The sequence below is a fragment of the Nomascus leucogenys genome, chromosome 12, assembly GCF_006542625.1.
Source record: "Nomascus leucogenys isolate Asia chromosome 12, Asia_NLE_v1, whole genome shotgun sequence".
Lineage (NCBI taxonomy): Eukaryota > Metazoa > Chordata > Mammalia > Primates > Hylobatidae > Nomascus > Nomascus leucogenys.
Window position 1 is genome coordinate 99349332 of NC_044392.1, and position 19583 is coordinate 99368914.

The window sequence follows — 19583 nt, forward strand, 5'->3', positions numbered from 1 at the left end:
CTCTGTCCTTAGTACAGCAGTCAGCGGGGCTGGAGGAGGCCTCACTCGTGGTTTGGCAACTGACTGCTAGATGGCGCTGGAGAGCAAGGCAGCTAACAACAAGCAGCTAACATGGTTGCTTTAGTCCACATCAGCCGAAAAGGAGTTCTTAACATAGAGCCCTATCACCTTTCAGCACAGACTACGTCCAATTCTGGTGATTTGTAAGATAACAGAAGCATGCAATGCAGAGGGCACTAGCAATCAACTTATAGCCTTCCTTTCACTTTTCGTGTATATGTGTGCATAAGGGAATTGCTTGCATATTTCACTATAGTGCTGTCTGGGTATGCACCTACGGATGCGGTGAAGAGGTGTTATGTAAATATAATAAATGGCTGTGTTTATTGTTTGGACCTTCATGGAGATAGTTTTAACTTCGTGAAAGACCACTCCCCACTTTCTTTAATTTCCCCATCTATATAAGATGGCATTCAGGGACATAATGAGGTATATCAAACACTTTCACACTGCCACATCAACATGCATAGTTCTATATTTCCGTTTTCAGCCCCATACCACCACAACAGTAGGAGATTTTCTGATTTTGTTAATTAGTAAAAACTATGGGCATTTCAAGAAGATATGAGCTTAAGAAGAAAGAGATAAAAGGCAACTGATAGGCATCATGGCACTTGCTTAGATTCTAGCTTCTCTCCTTTGCCTTTTATATTTTGCCACTGCAGGCCCTTAATAAGCTTGATAATTGACGTTCAGGAAGTGCATGTCACAAAAATTTTACGTCTCAGAGATGATAGCTATCCTAAAAAAAATGGTCTTGTTCCTAGATTTAGGCAAGCAACATCTTGTTCTCCTCATTATACATACAAGATCCATAGAACTTAAGTCACCAGTGTCACTGAGTAAGAAAGACAACTCTTCTTCCTACAAGTTCAGAAGACACTGCTGAAGTGAGGGTTAGATACTAATATAATGTTCCAATAAGCACTGCAGTCTTTTGTAAATTCTATAGATATCATATTTCAAATCAGCATTCTTTGAATAAGTAAAATATAAGTTAGAAGCCAAAGATCCTTTTTGGTTTTATTAAATTTATAAATATTAAAATTATTTCTAAGTAGAATGAGCTAAAAGATGCTGATTCCCTATTGTATTTATGCATGAGAAAGAGTGGTCTTTTTCTTCATTTCTGGCCCTGAAAAACTCTTGGGCTTTCATCACCAGAAAGCCAATTGTTGCCCACAAATGTCAGCTAAAAGATTGTTGTTGTTTTTTTTGTTCATTGATTGCATTTGACTACTACAGTGGAGAGTACATTTAATGAGAAAGTGAAAAGAAGAGCCTAATTTTACAGTGTACTCACTTCCGTAAAGAAATCATGCTGAAGTAGAGCTATCCTCAAAGCTAGTCCACAAGTGTCACTTCAGTTAAGTTCCTAGAAGGAAGAAGCTCATCCTTTTATGTGCTCTGATTGGTTGTCACTAGTTTTACAAATGTGGTCAGAGAGTGAGGCTGTTTTGGAGAGGCATGATTGAAAAAGATACAGAGGGAGTCCATGGCATGCCTGTGAACAAGGCAGCCGCTGTGGAGTTGTGTTCAGTTTGGGTCTGTATCAGCACAGGCAGGTGATTGTAGTGTTTCATCAGGAGGCATAAGCTGAGGCAAAGTGGCTACTATCAGAGTTAGAGTGAGAAGCGAAATTTCCCTGCAATCAAAGGCTATTGGCCATAGACAGAGGGCAGTATGTTCCACTAGATGTGGCAGTTTAAGTGCGAGGTAGTTCAGTACTCTGGATAGCTCCCTGCTGATTCTCTTCAAAGCTCAAACTTGACATTAGAACGTTCTGGTGTTGGCAAACATGTTGGCAAAGTTTAGTCTCCAGAGATAGCATGATGTAATGAAAACACTACTGGACAGGCCCAAATTAAATTATGAACTACCATTTTTTCTATTAAATAGTTACATGCATTACTTACATTATTCAAGTTTCTGTTTTATCTAAAAAACAGAAACCATGAGGCACACTTCACAAGATTGTTGAATTCAATGGCATCATGTTTGTGGGAAGTCATTATGCTCACGTACTTCACAAATAGGTGTTTGGCACCTACCATGTACCGGGCACTGTTCTAAGTACTGGAGAAACAGCAGCAAAAGGAGAGACATTTTATGCCTGCATGATGTTTACAATCTACTATGGGTATGAATATAAAAGAAAATGATTTTCTAAGATTATCACTCCAAGTAAATATAAGTGCTGTAAGTTCTCATACTAACTCTTGTTGACCTATAGCATGAATTTTAATAGATTATATGGTAGAGACACATCATGGGTCCAAGCAAGGTGGAGGGTCAGATAAGAAACACCTGCATAAAGCCAAAATCTTCAAAGGGCAACATCCAGATTAGGTAAATCAGAAAAAATAAAATTCACTCTACATAAAGATATGCAGAGGATAAATATCCTACATTATTCCTGGCTCCAGGTAAAGTGAGAAAAAGAAAATATATATATATAAAACCCTCAGAAGTCTCATCTGCCAGCCCACATACAAGCTAGTTTAAAGCAGAATTATTACTGCACGTGTTCTATGAAAAACTCCAAGTTGGTCGGGTGCGGTGGCTCATGCTTGTAATCCCAGCACTTTGGGAGGCTGAGGTGGATGGATCACGAGGTCAGGAATACACGACCAGCCTGACCAACATGGGGAAACCCCGTCTCTACTAACAAAATACAAAAATTACCCAGGCATGGTAGTAAGTGCCTGTAATCCCAGCTACTCGGGAGGCTGAGGCAGGAGAATGGCATGAACCCGGGAGGCAGAGGTTGCAGAGAACTGAGATTGCACCACTGCACTCTAGCCTGGCTGACAGAGCCAGTCTCAAAAAACAAACAAACAAACAAAAAAAAAACCTCCAGGTTGAAGTTTTAGGGTGGTCTTGAGGTATTAATGTTTCTAGATAAAATGTGTTTGAAGAAATAAAAGAAGAAAAGTATGAAGTGGGTCTACAGCTTTTTTAAACTCTCCTGTAAAATTGTAAAAGGCATGCAACTTCTAGAACTGGAATATAAATTAGAAATAAATTGAATTACAAATGCAATGAACAAAGTAAACAACACATTAAATCCAGCTTCTGAGAGAATAAGTGAACTGGAAGACAGATCTGAAAAAACTACCCAGAAAGCAGGATAGAGAAAGTAAAGGGTGGGAAATATTTTTTAAAAAGAGATTGAGAAATTTGGAAAATACAGTGAGAAGCTTTAAAAAATATCCAACTAGAATTCCAGAAAGAGATACTAAAGATGTAATAAAGAAATATTAGAAGAGACAATGGCTGAGGATATCCAGAATTTATGAAAGATGTCAATTTTCAAATTCGGGAAACATAATATATCACAAGTAAAATAAATAACCATAAATTTATATCTATACACAACATAATTAAACTGTAGGATACCAAAGATAAAGAGGACTTCTAAAAGCAGTTTTAAAAGGCAGATTAAAAACAAAAGAAATAACAATTAGATTCATAGATGAAATTTTAACAGCAACAAAGAAAGTAAAACATGCAATAGCATTTTCCCCCTGAAGGTGCAGGGAAAAAAAGTAACTGAACAATTAAAATCCTCTATCTACTAAATATCTTTAAAAAGAGGGAAAATAAGTGTTTTTCATTTGTTTACTTCCAACAGAGTGAGGCTTAAATAATTTTTAAAGGTGCATTTATGGAAAAGAAAAATGATACTAGAAGAAAGATTTGAAATGTAACCATAACAAACAATGAAACATTAAACATGAGATAAGCCTAAATAAAACATAGTTGTATAAAACAATGAAATCATTATGGAATTTATAAAATCTTGGTGAAGATAAAATACTGGAAATTAAAATAAAGAGGTATTACAGAGGTCAGGAGAGAATGATTTTAATTAAAATGGTCTAAGATCTTTTATTTAAGAATAAGACAAACATATTAAAAATATAATTAGTTATTTTAAATAATATATTAAAATTTCTGGGGTACCCACCAAAGAATAGAAATATAGCTCTTATTCAAATAATCAAAGAAAAGAAAAAAAGATAGGATGAGAAAAAATACTAGACAGAATAAAATAATATGTTAGCAATTAGTCCAAATGATTTCAGCAGTCACAATCAATGTAACTATTTACCACACAAAAGGTATATAAGAACCCCCTAGAGAAAATTATAAACTCTTAATAAAAGATATTAAAGACCATCTAAATAAATGCAAAAATGTACTACACTCATGGTGAGGGGGACTAAAAATCTCATTTTTTTGGTAGAAAATACAAGCTGATTATAAAAATTGTAGTAGCCCCCTCCCCTCTTATCTACCAGGGATATATTCCAAGACCCCCAGTGGATGCGTGAAACTGGAGATATTACTGAATCCAACATACAATATAATTTTTTCTTATACCTACATACCTATGATAAAATTTAACTTATAAATTAGGCGCAATGAGAGATTGACAATAATTAATAATAAAATAGGACAATTATAACAACATACTTTAATAAAAGTTATTGTGGGGCCTGGTGCAGTGGCTCATATTTATAATCTCAGCACTTTAGGAAGCTGAATCATTTAACCTTAGGAGTTCGAGACCAGCCTGGGCAACATAGTAAAACTCTGTTCCTACAAAAATAAAAATTAAAAATTAACTGGGCATGGTGGCACATGCCTGTAGTCCCAGCTACTCAGGAGGCTCAGGCAGGAGGATTGCTTGAGCCAAGGAAAAAATTATAGGTAAAGTGTTCATTCATAATAAATAATCAGACATGGTCCCATTTGCAGGAAAAGTACAGACCCTGAGTTCAAGGGAAAGGCATGCTGGATGTCCCTTGTAACCCAATGTGCACACACCTGCATTGCTGGGATGTTTCTGCCCATTGTTTTGTTGGTTTGCTTGTTTGTTTATTCATTTCTCTAATGAAGTGTCACATTAATAGAATATAACATAAATGAGTCAATAATTGGTGTATTTATTAGAATATTATGTTTTGCTTCTATATCATGCTAAAATAAGTGTCATATTAATGTTCTGCACATGAAATCCACTTTTGAAAGAACACTACCGTTTGTTATAGAAGTTTTAAATATGAAATTTTTTTTAAAAAAACACACAGAATGAATATGGTAGTCACTTTTCTCCTTACACATCTTAGTCACCTACATTCTATCCTTTTAGTAATTAAAAAACAAATATATTGACATTTAGTGCCCTAATAGTGAAGGGGGGGAGAGTGAAAAGGAAGTGGAATATCTAGTAGTTCATTATTTTTGGATGAGAATGTATTTGAACTTGACAGGAATGTAGGAGTCAAAAAAATCTGAATGCCAGAGTTTTACTCACTTAAATTGCAGAAATACAAAGCCGGGTATTTACAGCCTAACTAATAATTTTCCTAGTTTATTATAAATAAAAATATTTAATATTCACCACACACAGTTAAATAATAAATGAGATATTGTAGGCACCTGAACAAAACAAAAAAGAAGAGAATTTCTGTTTTTAACATATTTATGATCTAATAGGGAATAAGACACATAAGAAAAAATAACATGAATTACAACATGGCACAGAGTACTGTGGTCTTTAGTGAGGCATGAATGGAGATGGGGTAGCCCCCAGAAAATACTTCTTCATGACATAGTGATTACGCTGATTGAGATAATTACTCAAGGCTGGTTAATATTTTGACAAGATAAGGGGGATGTCAAGGTTAAAAAAACTGTAAGATACAATGATAGGTTGATGGTAGGTTAAACATGGGGTGTTGATGGGAACTAGTGGAACTTCTATTTTGTCTGTAGTTTTCCTCTCCAAGAATGCTATTGACATTTTGTGTAAGATAATTTTTTGTTTTTTGAGATTGCCCAAAACATTGGAGAAACCTCAACATTCTGGTCCCAGCTCACTAAATAGTAATAGCATCTCTTTAGTCCTTGGGAATACAGAAACAAACAAACAAAAAAGAAGCCTCCCACAGTTCAAAAAGCCTAGGATGCATCTGAGATGACAGAGCGACAGTATCACTCTCTGTTTAGAACCACTGCAACATATGATGGAAACGTGTATCACTGAGGATTTCAGACTCCTGAATCAATTGGACTCCGGAATTCACTTAATTTTAGAGGCAATGGAGAATTATTGAAGGTTTTAATGCAAATAATATAATTAGAATTGGAGTTTTACATAATAAAGATTATGATGGTAGTAGGTGGGTTAGAGCATGAGGAAGCTGGAGCAGGAGAGAAGTTGAAGATGTTGCAAAAGCTAGGAAGCAGAGAGGTCAAGGCTGAATAAATGAAATGGGGTTCAACTGTGTGTGTGGAGAAATGTGTGTGTGTGTAGATGTGTGCGTGTGCATGTGTATGTGTGTCTGTGTGTGTGCATGTGTATGTGTGTGTGCGTGCGCATGTGTATGTGTGTCTGTGTGTGTGCATGTGTATGTGTGTGTGTGCGTGTGCATGTGTATGTGTGTGTGTCTGTGTGTGTGCATGTATGTGGTGTGAGTTGGAGCCATGGGATTGTAGAAACAACAAAACCCATGGAAAGAGGGTGTGGAATGGAATGGAATGGAAGGGAATTGAATGGAATGGAATGCAATGGAATGGAATGCAATGGAATGGAGTGGAGTGGAGTGGAGTGGAGTGGAGTGGAGTGGAGTGGAGTGCAGTGGAGTGGAATGAAGAAGAAAGGAAATCAATGCGTGAGAGCATTTATAGTGGTCATGAGCAAGGTGCTGAAATTGCTGATTGTGGTGAGTTGACAAGAAGTTAGGAATGGAGAGAGGATTGAAAGATTGGAAGAAAAGGGAATATTTGAAAGTTTTAGTACAAAAAAAGAGTGTAAGAGAGGTGGTAGATGAAAGAGGGGAGTATTTGACCTGGGGTGATGAGGAGGAGACATGGCCACTGTTATCTGGTAAACATCTGCTACACTGCAGCAGATGGACATGGTCCCCTTGCTGCTCTCCCTTCTTCATTCCTCCTAGGAACATCAGTTTCATGGTGCTATCATCTTACACAATTGTTGTAACCCAGAAAAACTATGAGTAAATTAAAATTTTATAAGTTATATTCAACTTTTATAAACTGCATTCCATTCTAAGTGCACTAGGCAAGCTATTTAAAGAAACCTTTGATGGACCCTTTTGTAGTGTGAAAAATTAATCCCAAATGTATCTGTTTTACAGTTCCAAACTCTGGATCCCTGGTTTTCTTCTCCTGGACAGCTAACTAGGTCAAATCATTCTATTCTCAGAGCCCAGCCCCACATAAACACTAATTGGTTTTCACATCTGAAAGGTTGTGTATCAGTTTGTCATTTCTAAATTTACATGATGTAATCCATGTACAAGATGGGATTTCATTCCCTGTGGGAGGAGCAACTGCCACATGCTTAGTTTTCCAAATATATCTAGAGGCACAAAATATTTTAAAAGAGGCAGAACTTCAAGAGCGCCTTTCTCAATCTCAGATTTTATCAATTTATGGTTTTGGTAGGAATTAGGGAATTCCTATTATCTGTGGAGAAAATCTCTGACACAATTTTGCACCTCTAAATTTATTTATAAAGAATAATAATAATTAGAAACAAATATACAAACAACCAAAAACCCCATCAAATCAAGCATTACAAAACACAAACCTATCATCTGTGATCTTCATGACCAAAAATTGAAAAGTAAATGCATCATTTTTCAAGACATTGTTGAGGTGTCCCCACATCCATACATTAGTAGGGACTATAGGAAAAACCTTGTACTGATTTTTCAAAATCATAATGCTATACTAAAAAATTACATTTTAACTCTGTAACTTGAATTAATTAGGAAATCCAAAGATCAGAAGTTAGTGGCACATTGCAAGGAATTTTGGCAGGGATGATGCACGTACTAAGTCATCAAAATGGTCCCCTTTGGTCACAGATGCTATTTCACCTTAGCTTTCTCTTTCCTCTCTCATTAGCTGCCTCTCCTTCTTACAGAATGACTGGCAGGTTAGCATTGTATCACTCTTTTTCAGCATGTTTCTTATATTTGGATGTATATTGAAATCACCTGGGAAACTTTAAAGCATTCTGATGCCTGGGTGCCAACCCCATGAGTTCTGGTTTAATTGGTGCTGGGCACTGGTACTTGTAAAAGCTTCCCAGATGACTCTAATGATTCTCAAAGTTGAGAACCACTGTCTCACAAGCTGTTAAACTCATGGCCCTCCTGTACTTAGTCCATCAATTCTTATATCCTTGGGCTCTTTGACTTTAAACACCTATTGATCGCTGGTCTCACTTCCTCTGCCTTCATATACACAAGCTGAAAAGGCAGGCTTGGGAGAAATAGCCGAAGTTATTCACAGATTGACTTCCAGAAGAAACTGGAAGTCCAGCAAATACAAGTATTGGCAAAATATTTCAAGCTTCTGAAACATGCACCTACTATGCCAGAGAAACTCAGAAAGCACGTGAAAGTCCTGAGTGAGAATTCCAGCTTTGCTTACTCACTCTCCATTAACTTGGGAAAGTTGCTTACCTTTTCTATGAGCCTCAGTTTTCTCATCTATAAAAATTGGAATACCTACTTCCTAAGGCTGAATTAGATGACTATTGAAAGTGTTTAAAATAGTGCCCAGGATGTTCAATAGTGACAGCTATTTAAATGGAAAGAAAAGAGAAAATAGTTAAGGCTCATTCACTGATTACACACCAAGTGAAAAATAATTCCCATTTATTGAGCTGATTTATCTAATTTTTTATTTTTTATTTGCCCAACAAATATTTCTTACTGACTTTATGCCAATCATACTGCTAGATAGATACTAAGAATACAGTAATGAATAGAACATACATAATTTCTATCTTGACACATTTTAAAACTTAGCTGAACGCTTTACCTATTCCTAGAGTTGATTTCAAGTAGTGCAAGGATTGAGCTTACTTGGAGGAATGGTGCTAACAAACTGACCTTGAATGTACCCTCACAGCAAATCCTCAGGGAAACGCCACGCTGTTAAGAGAAACTTGCACCTAACAGACAGACAAATCCTTATCAGAGTTCCATAACAGTCAGGAAGGGCCAGAAGGCTATAAAACACTCTATGAGAATATCAAAAGGAGCATCTCAAAAAAGCTGATGGGTTTTTTCACCCAGCATGTAGATTTTTTTGAAAAATTATTAGTAGTATACATCTCTAGATTCTTGAAGGCTGCAGAAGCTCTGTTCCTCCATCCCTCATTTGCCTAACTGGGACTGCTGCTGTGCCTCCTATTCTGTGTAGCTCTCCATGTATTGTAAATTCTTTGACTTGCCTACATTTTTGGAACTATATTCTTTGCTTGGTTCTGCTAGCATCTTTCAATTAAGTACTGTCACTACTATGACAATAGTACCTCTACTTATAACAGCTCTAAGATCTGGTATTATTATCAGTATTTTACATGTGAGATTTAAATAACTTGACAAGGTCATTGAGCTAGTACATGGCAAAGCCAAGATTTAACTTCACATCTGTCTGATTCCACAGCTCATCCTCTTAACCTCTGTCTCAAGTGGACAAACCTCAGGTGACTATACTTTAGAAATATCAAAATCTGGCTGTTCAGAGAAATAGCTTTAAAAGCCACAAGTAGAGAATAAGAACAGCAGATAGAACTGGAAGATGATGATGTGACCAAATCTAATGTAGTCTTGGCCTATGGGCCCTTTTGAAATTACGTGAGAAGCTAAAATCCAATAAAAAATGGTGTCCAGTTTGCACGGTTATCAATCAAACCTACTGATACTTAATTTGATGACATTCTATAGATTAAAGACTTCACGAATCAGAGTCCCATCTTTTCATAGCTGCAGCTGTAACTCTTTTATCAGATCAGGAATATAATAACTACAGCTAAGAAAGCAACAATTGCAATTTGTAGATTGTATAGAAACCCTTGCTAATTCCAGATAATCTTTTCCCACTTAAGAACCTTTACTCTGATAATGGAGTGTATGAGTGTGTATGTATATGCAGGTGTGGATGTGAGTGTGCTTGTGTAACTGGGCCATGTGCAAATGCTTTGGTGCTCATGTGGACAGAGAGAGATTTTAAACTAGTCTTTTCTGGTCTTCCATGGGTTGGAAAGTATGCACTCTATAGGGTATCTATGAAGCTCACAGTGACTGCCTTCTTTGCTCCCCATCTAGAACAGGGGCCCCTGACAGCCATGTTTATATTAATGAAATATGACCCCATTGCCACTCCAGCTACCCATGCCTTTTGCCATATGGCTTTGCAGTTCTTCCCACTAAAAATCAAGTAATTTTTTCTTCCTATTGATGTTGAAGTCAGCTGTGAAACTTGCCAATGGAATGTTGTCAGAGGATACAACTTGAGCAAAGGCTTTAAATGTGCATGTAAATTTGGGCTTGTCCTTTCGAGTTACTAGCTTTTGTCTATGAGAAGAATATACCCCAGGTAGTACATTTTTCTATGTGGGTGTCCAAGGAGGTTGAGAGACCCCAAGGAACAGACCTGAATACAACCTGTAGTTCCGAGTCAAGCTCATCTAAAATGAGCCCACAAACAAGTGAGCAAGAAATAAATGCTTATGATTGTATATCCCTGAATTCTGGGATGGGTTATTATACAGAATTATTATAGCATTATATGACAGATATATTTCTCCTTGAAACTTAACATTTAAGCTGAGCGACAAAGAGACTATCTATTGGGAACTGGGGCATGTAAACGGCAGAGCTAGCTATGAAAAAATGTTGATTTCTCTTTTTCTGACTTACCTTTTTGCTTAATCTTTTCATTTTTGCTTCTTTTTTCATCGAGGTAAAGTTCACACAGCATAGAAATAACCATTTTAAAACTAGCAATTCAGTGGTATTTAGTACATTCACAGTTTTACAATCACCACTTTAATTCCAAAATCTTTTCATCAGTCCCAAATAAAACTGGGTGACAATTAAGCAGCTACTCCCAATTTCTCCCTCCTCTCTATCCCCTAGAAGCACCCATCTGCTTTTTGTTTTTATAGATTTACCTATTGCTATGGACTGGAGTGTGACCCTCCTCAAATTCGTATGTTGAAACCCTAGCCTCCCACGTGACTGCACTGGAGACTGCAAAGGTCTTTAAGGAGATAATTAAGATTAAATGAAGTCATAAATATGAAGCCATAAATATAAAGCCCTGATCCAGTAGAGTTGGTGCCCTTATAAGAAGATAAAGAGACACTAGAGCTCTCCCTGCCGTATAAGGACAGAGAAAAAAGGTGGATTTCTAGAAAACAAGAAGAGAACTCCCATCAGAACCTCAACCATGCTGAACCTGATCTTGGACTTCCAGCTTTCAGACTGTGGAAATAAATTTCTGTTGTTTTATGTACCCACTATATGGTATTTTGTTGTGACAACCTGTTTTATCAATCTGCTCATTGGTTGATGGACTTTTGGGTTGTTTCCACCTTTTGGTTATTATAAATATTGCTCTATAAACATTTGAATACAAGTATTTGTTTAAGTACCCATTTTCAATTTTAGGGTATATTCCTAGGAATGGAATTTCTGGGTCATATGGTAATTCTTAGAACGCTGAACTTTTGTTGCTCAGATCCTCAAAGCTGTTTCCTGGTTTCCACACAGGAATTCTTGCTTGGATGCCATAAAATAGCTTCAGAATACTTTTAATAAATCCCTTTTGTTGCTCTAAAATAGACGTGTCTTACTTAAGCTAGGTTAATGTCTGTTACTTGCAACTAGAGGACATAGGCTAACAGATAATAAAATTTCTAATTTTTAGTCATAATATAAGAAAAATGGGCTGAAAACTCCTCTTTCAAAGATTTTCAGGGGGTGATCAAACCCTGTTGATAGTAATCAAATTAGTTGACTGTCTTGATAAGATTCTGAAATAAGACTTTACTGTGAGATTTGCTTATATTACCACTCACCTTTGGGACAAAGCAGCATAGGACCTTGCATTTAGAGCATATTCCAATTCGAAACGACTTCTTAAAGCTGCCACATGACTCCGGCCAGGTCCTCCCCGGCTCACCAGGCAATCAGAAGAAGGGGAAGGTGAGAGAGACCCACTGCTGTTACTTGATGCAGGAGACATCGGCTGAGTGGAGGAGGGGCAATTTCAATTGTTTAATACTTCCAACAGGTGTGAAGACATAACATAAAATATGGATTTAACTTTCTATTCCAAGGTTTCCCATATTTTAATTTCTATTCACTCAGCTTGCTTCTGGCTTTTCCTTTCAGGAAAAAATCTAGTGGCAACATCGGGCTAGCTTAATTTACTTTTTGACCCAGTTCTGTGCTGAGAGCTGGCCTGTTAAATTTATGCTCATCTTTCTAAAAACACAGTAGGCCCAACTCAGATTCATAAAATATATTTAGAAGGTTATTATTCAATGATCAAAAGATTCTTCACATTCTTCACTATGGCAATAGGATTTATGGCAGAGTTCCTTTAAATCATAGCTAAAATTATTCCCTTTACATGAAATTATTCCCTTCATGTAAAATGAATTTACACACTTTTCCAAGAATACATCAATTTTATAAGATGAAAAATGCTTTAATGTGTGGCAAGTCTTTTCCCATATTGAACAGGCCACTCCCTTTGCCACGTGATAGTTTTTCAGATGTTTAAAAACACCTGTTGGACTTGGCTGGGTGCGGTGGCTCACGCCTGTGATCCCAGCACTTTGGGAGACTGAGGCGAGCAGATCACGAGGCCAAGAGATTGAGACCATCCTGGTCAACATGGTGAAACCCCGTCTCTAATAAAAATACAAAAATTAGGTGGGAATGGTGGCACGTGCCTGGAGTCCCAGCTACTGGGGAGGCTGAGGCAGGAGAATCGCTTGAACCTGGGAGGCAGAGGTTGCAGTGAGCTGAGATTGTGCCACTGCACTCCAGCCTGGAGACAGAGCGAGACTCTCTCAAAAACAAACAAACAAACAAACAAAAACCTGTTGGACTCACCCTAATTGTCTCTTTTCTGTGATAAGCATCATTAGTTCCTTCAACTGGTTTTCATGTTACATGATTTTCAGCTTATTCACCACTCAAATCTCTCTCTTCTAAAATGTGTATCTCAGTTTTAATTATTCCTTTAAAAGGCTCAAGGACACAAGTGGGTACCACTTGGCCATTTCAGAACAAGAATATCATGTTTTTATTTTGCAGCAAGACAGTCACTTTATATTCTAACTCCCAATGAGCTTATTATCCACTAGCATTCATGATGCTCCTAAGCCATGTCTCCACCATTTGATACTTTTATGATTTTTTCTTTGGCTCTGCTGCAGGACATTATATTTATATGTATTTCTGTTAAAATTATTCTTGTTAGACATGTCCTGTTACTTCATCCTCCAAGATCTAGAGTCCTGCTTTCAAATACTTTCTGTCCCTCTTAACTTGATTATATCTGCACATGGGATGAGTAGCTCCCTCTTGGCCTTGATCTAAACCATTGACTGAAAAGTCGAAGAGTAGAGAGGATAAAGTCTTATGAAACTGCACAAGTCAAGCCTCTTTAGGCTGACTCTGGTCCGTTAATTAGTGCAACTCAGTCCAGCAAACTCTCTTAGCATATAGCCCATTCATCTTCTCCCTCGGGGACAGAGTACAAATAAGAGGCTTGAACAATATATTACAATAAGACAAACTAGTTTAGTAGATCCTATCATGTTTGTAGATCCTATCACGGTGGATTCCTTTTTTCTGGAATCCACCTCCAGATATATCTATCCCATTAGGCTTGAAGCAAACTCGCTGAAACCCTAAGTTTCAAAATGAGAGGATATTTTAAATTCAAGTCTTGAAGGTGTCTCTTAATAACCAAGGCTTCTGGCAGATGCTTTTGTCCACAGGGGCTGCTGAAGCCCCACCAAATATATGACTACTTCTCCCCACTTTCTGTAAGTCCCAGGACTGAATAAGAGAAGGGAAAGAGGATCTTAGGTCTAAACACTGAAGCTTCTTTTTACACAAAAGTTTTCTTTAGAAATTCCAGCAAAGAGTCATGAGACAGAGCCACTCACTGCAGACTGTAACTGCAAATCCTTTTCCAATAGACTGGGTCCAGTGACTCTTAGTTGAGTTTTTTTTTTTTTCTTTTAGAAAAAAAATCCTACTTTTCTTGATGGCTCTACTTTGAGACTTAGTGGTGCAATCCCAGGTTGATGCTATTTCTCTCTATTGTTGCCCCTTCCCTGCATATGCAGATGCATACGTGATCCTCTATGTGTGATGTATGTCTTCCTCCACCAGTAGCACTTATTTGCATTTGAGAATATATTATTTTTGAATTAGTGTGCATGCTTTAGCTCCCTCGCCTATTTTGAAATGCTATCTCTTGACCAGGTGTATAGAAAATTAAGGCAATTATAGAGAAAGTTAAAGCAAACAGCTTTAATAAGGAAAGAAAATTCCATTAGCCTGATTACCAACATATATCACATTAAGCAACATATATGTGGTGTGAAAGCAATGCCTTCCAATTAATTTATGAACATATTTTATTGATAATTTTTCTTTTTGCATTGAATGTAAGTGAACAATGGCTTACATATCTCTGTACGGAGAATTTTTTGCATAAAAATTAATTAAATAATTACCTTCTAATGTATTTGTTATACTTTCCGATTTTTACTTATCAATTTTTTAAGCTGAGCATGACTGTGTCCATTTGCCTGCCCTATTATTTGTCGGAAGGTCTCGAATTCACTCTGACTTTGCCTTTGTCCCTGTAGATACAGCTAATTCTGCTCCACCATAGGAATTTAATGAATAGGGTAAATATGGATGCAGTTATGGGTCCTCATAGTAACTTTTCATAAGTACCAGCTCACCTACATTCCCTGACAGCGTTGGATATGCAGGGCTTTTTTATGGACATATTTCAGAAGCTAAAGTTTTTACCTCAATGTTGCACAGACACTCTTCTAACTTCATGACAACTTCAGAAAACTCGGGTCTTCCCTGTAAATAGAAAAAAGAACTTTTTTTTTTCCTGTAAGAATAAAAGGAAGGAGACTCTCTTTGGATTTTAAAATTGGGTATTAGCATTTGTAAAGAATGAGATTAACAATAAAGTATATTTTTATTTAAAATACACTTTTATTGAAGTGTTAATTGAATGTTCATTTGCTGTTCATGGAAGGATGTTGAGTCTCCCTCTGATAAGAGTTTTAAGTCAGAATTTGTAACTACATTCAGATAATGAAATAGTGGAAAAGCTTTAATTAGGTTTGCATGTTTTTAAATGGCAGGTTTCCTCTTCAAAATGAAAGGATAATAGTGAATACTAAAAACTATTAACTATCTCAGTGCCTTGTAATATACTGCACACTGTGTATAAAAAGAACTGCTAAGGCTAGATTTATAATGAACTTCACTTTTGAAAAGATCACCTCAGATTCAAAACTAAGATGATGATAGAAACCTCAGGACTATGCCTTACTTTAGGGTTTAAGATAAGCTTTTTACCTTCAGACAGTGCCATTAAAAATATTGCCCATTATGAACCTCTGTGTCAGATGTTTGGTTAAAAAAAATGTTTATTCTAAATATATTTCAGGCTTTGTTCCAGTTGCAAGGGATATAAAAATGATTATTGGAAAAATTCTTGGAATTTTAGAAAATGTTGGCCTCTTTTGAGAAAATTATTTGTCTTCTTTTGTCAGATCCTAAAACCATACACCCTATCATTTCTCTCTTTATGCAACTGTCACTGCCAGGAGGTGGAGAGCCCAATTTAACATTCAGGTTCAGTAACCAACTAATTTAGATTCTTAGTAGAACAATTTCTCCCTTACTATCTAGCCCACCTCTGAGAACATTGCTTCCCTTATAAGCTGTTTCCTCTCACATACTCCTTTTATCTCTAGGTTGGTGGGGGCAGTGGGAGCAGTGGGCACAGTGGGAGCAGTGGAGTGAGCAAAACCCTGTGTCTTCCTTGCTGTCACTCCAACTTCCAAATGGTTTCTCCTCTAAACACCACCAGCTTGTCAGGCTATACCACCAGAGTCTAGCCACACCCCCTCATTCTTCGGGGATTTTAAAAACTGGCTTATTTCATACTCTCTAACACTACTCTGTGTACTTTTATTATCCAAGCAAATGATCAAAAATAGCCTGACCTCTGGGTTCCTTTGCCTACGCTTCTCCAATGAGCTTGTCCTCCAAACTCCTTTAGTCACTCAGCCCCTTAGTTATACCCTAGACCCTGTCACGACCAATGCCTCCACCCCTCCATGTTCTTTAACCTCTCAATCTTTATCAGACAATTCTCTGAGCTGTCCCTTTCTCTCTAGCTCACTTCTAGAAACCCGACTCCAACAATCTTTGATCACACTGGTACTTGGAAGCCATTTTACCACTTAAAAAACAAAACAAAACAGATTAAGAGCTTTTTATTACGAGCATTTCCAAATATGTCCTAAAGTAGATACTCTTCTATCTACCTACCTACCCATCTGCCTGTCTTTTCCCCTACTTGTTTTTTTGCTCATTTCATCATCTTTTTGCTGTCACTCACTTTCCCTTTACCTATCTTACATTTCATTTACATTTATCATTAGATTCACTTCCAACTATCACTTCCTTCCACACATCCTCAACTCCCTTGCTTCATCTTGCATTTTGTACGGTACTGAAAGAATCCTAACTTTTATTGAATCCATTCTGCCTGGTCTCACTTCAAAATCGTGACCCTCTAACCTCCCATGGACCATCAGTACTGCTCAGGGAGCCTATTACATATCTCTAGCCCATTCACTCTCTCACACTCCAGATGACTATTTTGTACCTTCTCTTCTCTACTAAACCTCTAGCTCCCACTACTACATTGACCTACTCACCTATGACCTACGTAATTTGCCCTCACTTTTGTCTCTGTGGATGAACTTTGCCTGATTCTGAAGCCAACTCCTTCACTTGTGCGCTCCAGCAATAATTCTCTCATCTATTTTGTTTTGCATCGTTCATGTTCCTTCTTTATGGTTTAATCTCCACCAGCATACAGATATACTATACATTCTCCTATCTTAAAAACAAACAGTAAAATAAAACCCTTAACATCTCTTCTTCAAGCTACTGTTCCGTGGCTGTTTACCTTTACAGCAAAATTGTTCTAGAGTTATTTAAATTTGCAGTCTCTAATTCCCCTTCTTCCATTTGCAATCCATCCTAATCAAGCTTTCTCCTACAACACTGCTGAAACTGCCCTTGTCAAGGTTACAAAGATCTCATTGCTAAATTCAATGGTTACATCTCAGTGGTCATCTCGCTTGGCATAGCATTAAATACAAGCAACAATTCCTTTGTCCCTGAAACACGTTTTTCATTTGGCTTTGAGGACACCATTTTTCATTTTTTTCTGCACTCATTGGCTTCTTCTTAGTCTCCTCTTTTGGTTTCATCTCTCCTCCTTATCTTTAAGCTTTTTATTGCCCCAAGACTCAGTCTTTGAGTCTCTTTACCCTTTAAAATTAATTTGTTGAGGAGTTAATTCAGCCTTATGCCTTTAAAAAACAACTCCCAGATTTCTAACTCTAGCCCAGTACTTTCTCCTGAACTCTAAACTCATACATGCAATTAATTGTATTTATAGCCTTTCCCACTTCAGTAAATGGAAACTCCATCCTTCTGCTTGCAGAGGCAAAATAAATAAATAAATAAATAAATAAAACATACACACACACACACACACACACAAAACCATGTGATGATGTTTGACTACTCTCTTTATCATACTTGCCTCTATATAACAGCAAATTATATTGATCCTACCATTCAGAATCTGAATGATCAAGTAGCTTATATTAGATCGACCCTCCTACAGAAAACGAGAAACTCTGGACAAAATGTAAATGACAGCTCCCTGAAGGCACTGGAAAGTTAATAAAAGCAAGTAGATCCTGGAGGGGAGTGCGTCACTTAGAAGAAAGGAATTAGTATGTTTCCCATCTCCCTCTCTCTCCCTTTCTCTCTCTCTCTCTCTAGCATTTAGCCTGAGGGTAGACCACTTCTGCATTTTAGGAAACAATTAAAATTCTGATGGTTTGCTTGTTTGAAGGACCAGAGGACAGAATCCAGGGCAACTGGAGTGTATTAGTTATTGTTTTATAACAGATTACCATAAACCTAGTGATTTAAAACAATGTTCACTTATTATCTCAGTTTCCATGGGTCAGGAGTCCACTATAGATTAGCCGGGTCCTTTGCTCAGAGTTTCACCAGGCTGAAATCAAGGAGTCAGCAGGAACTGTGACTCTCATCTGAGGCTCAAGGCCTCTTTTAAGCACACTGGTTGTTGGCAGAACTGATTTCTTTGTGGTTGTATGACACATGTCTGTTTTCTTGCCATCTGCTGCCCAGAAATGACTCTTAAATTCTAGAGGATGCCTACAGCTGCTTGCCACATAGGCAGTTCACAACATGGCTGTTTGCTTTTTTCCTAACCAGCAAGGGCACATGCCTGACTTCCTACTCTGTGACAAGCTGTAAAACTTATTCTGCTTTTGAAGGTCTCACCCAATTAGGTCAGACCCACTTGGGATAATCTTCCTCTGGTCATATGATGAAACATAACCATGGGAGTAATATCTCATTATATTCACAGGTTCTGCCCACACTGAAGGAGAGGGTATTCTACATGGCATGTACACCAGGGGGCAGGAATCTTGCAGGCCGTCTTAGAATCCTGCTTATCACAAATAGGCAGTAGAGAATGAGAGGAGATCCTGGAAAAAGCCCTGGAATCTGTGTGTAAATTCTACCTAAATCTCTGGTTGGCCCCTGAACCACACATGCATGAGGCCGACTAACCGGCCAGGTAGGACTAAAATAAATGAACTGAGATTAGATCTGCTGCCCCATGCAGGTCATTGTTCTTACTGTTTTCTCAGCCTGGAATTACCTAATGCTTATTCTCTGCCCATGGAAATTCACTGCACTCTGCCAGGCCCAACTCACAAGCTACATCCTTCTTAAAGCATCCAAGGTATTCCACAAAATAATTATTCACTTGCATTTAGATTTACTTCATTTCTCCTTGTGTTATACATAGGTATTTACATGTCTATCACTAGCTAGAAAATGCTTTGATGCAATGGTTTATTTACTCTTAGACACCTAGCACATTCCATCAGATGGGTTAAATGAGCTCAAATTTGTGAAATTAAATTGCATCATTATGATAAAAAACATCTGGAATATGCTTACCTCTCATCCTTGTCTACACCACATCATCTCTCGCTTGTATTACTACAATTGCCTCCTATTTTTGCTACTTATGTTCTTTGCTTATCTAAAAGTAGTTCCCAACTCAGTAGTTAAAATGATCATTTAAAAATATACATCAGACAAAGTAATGCCACTCACTATAGCTTCCAATTACTTCCCATGTTATTTGGGTTAAAACCCTATGTCTTTGCATTCACCTCTAAGGTCTACAACAACCTGCTCCTATGATTCTGTGCCCTACTCTTCCTCTTACTCACTCCACTCTGGTCATCACACCAACCTCCTCATGCC

General features: G+C 37.5%; 2 protein-coding genes across 2 annotated transcripts in view; one reads left to right on the plus strand and one right to left on the minus strand.

The window, feature by feature from the left end:
* The window catches only part of LOC100592286 (serine/threonine-protein kinase TNNI3K), a 338808-nt gene that overhangs the window by 38499 nt on the left and 280726 nt on the right, over positions 1-19583 (minus strand). Inside the window, 2 exon segments of the mRNA XM_030825185.1 lie at positions 11978-12147; positions 14967-15026. Coding sequence (XP_030681045.1) covers positions 11978-12147; positions 14967-15026 — 230 coding nt within the window.
* LRRC53 (leucine rich repeat containing 53) overlaps positions 1-19583 on the plus strand; it is a 43507-nt gene that overhangs the window by 8264 nt on the left and 15660 nt on the right. The window lies entirely within an intron of this gene.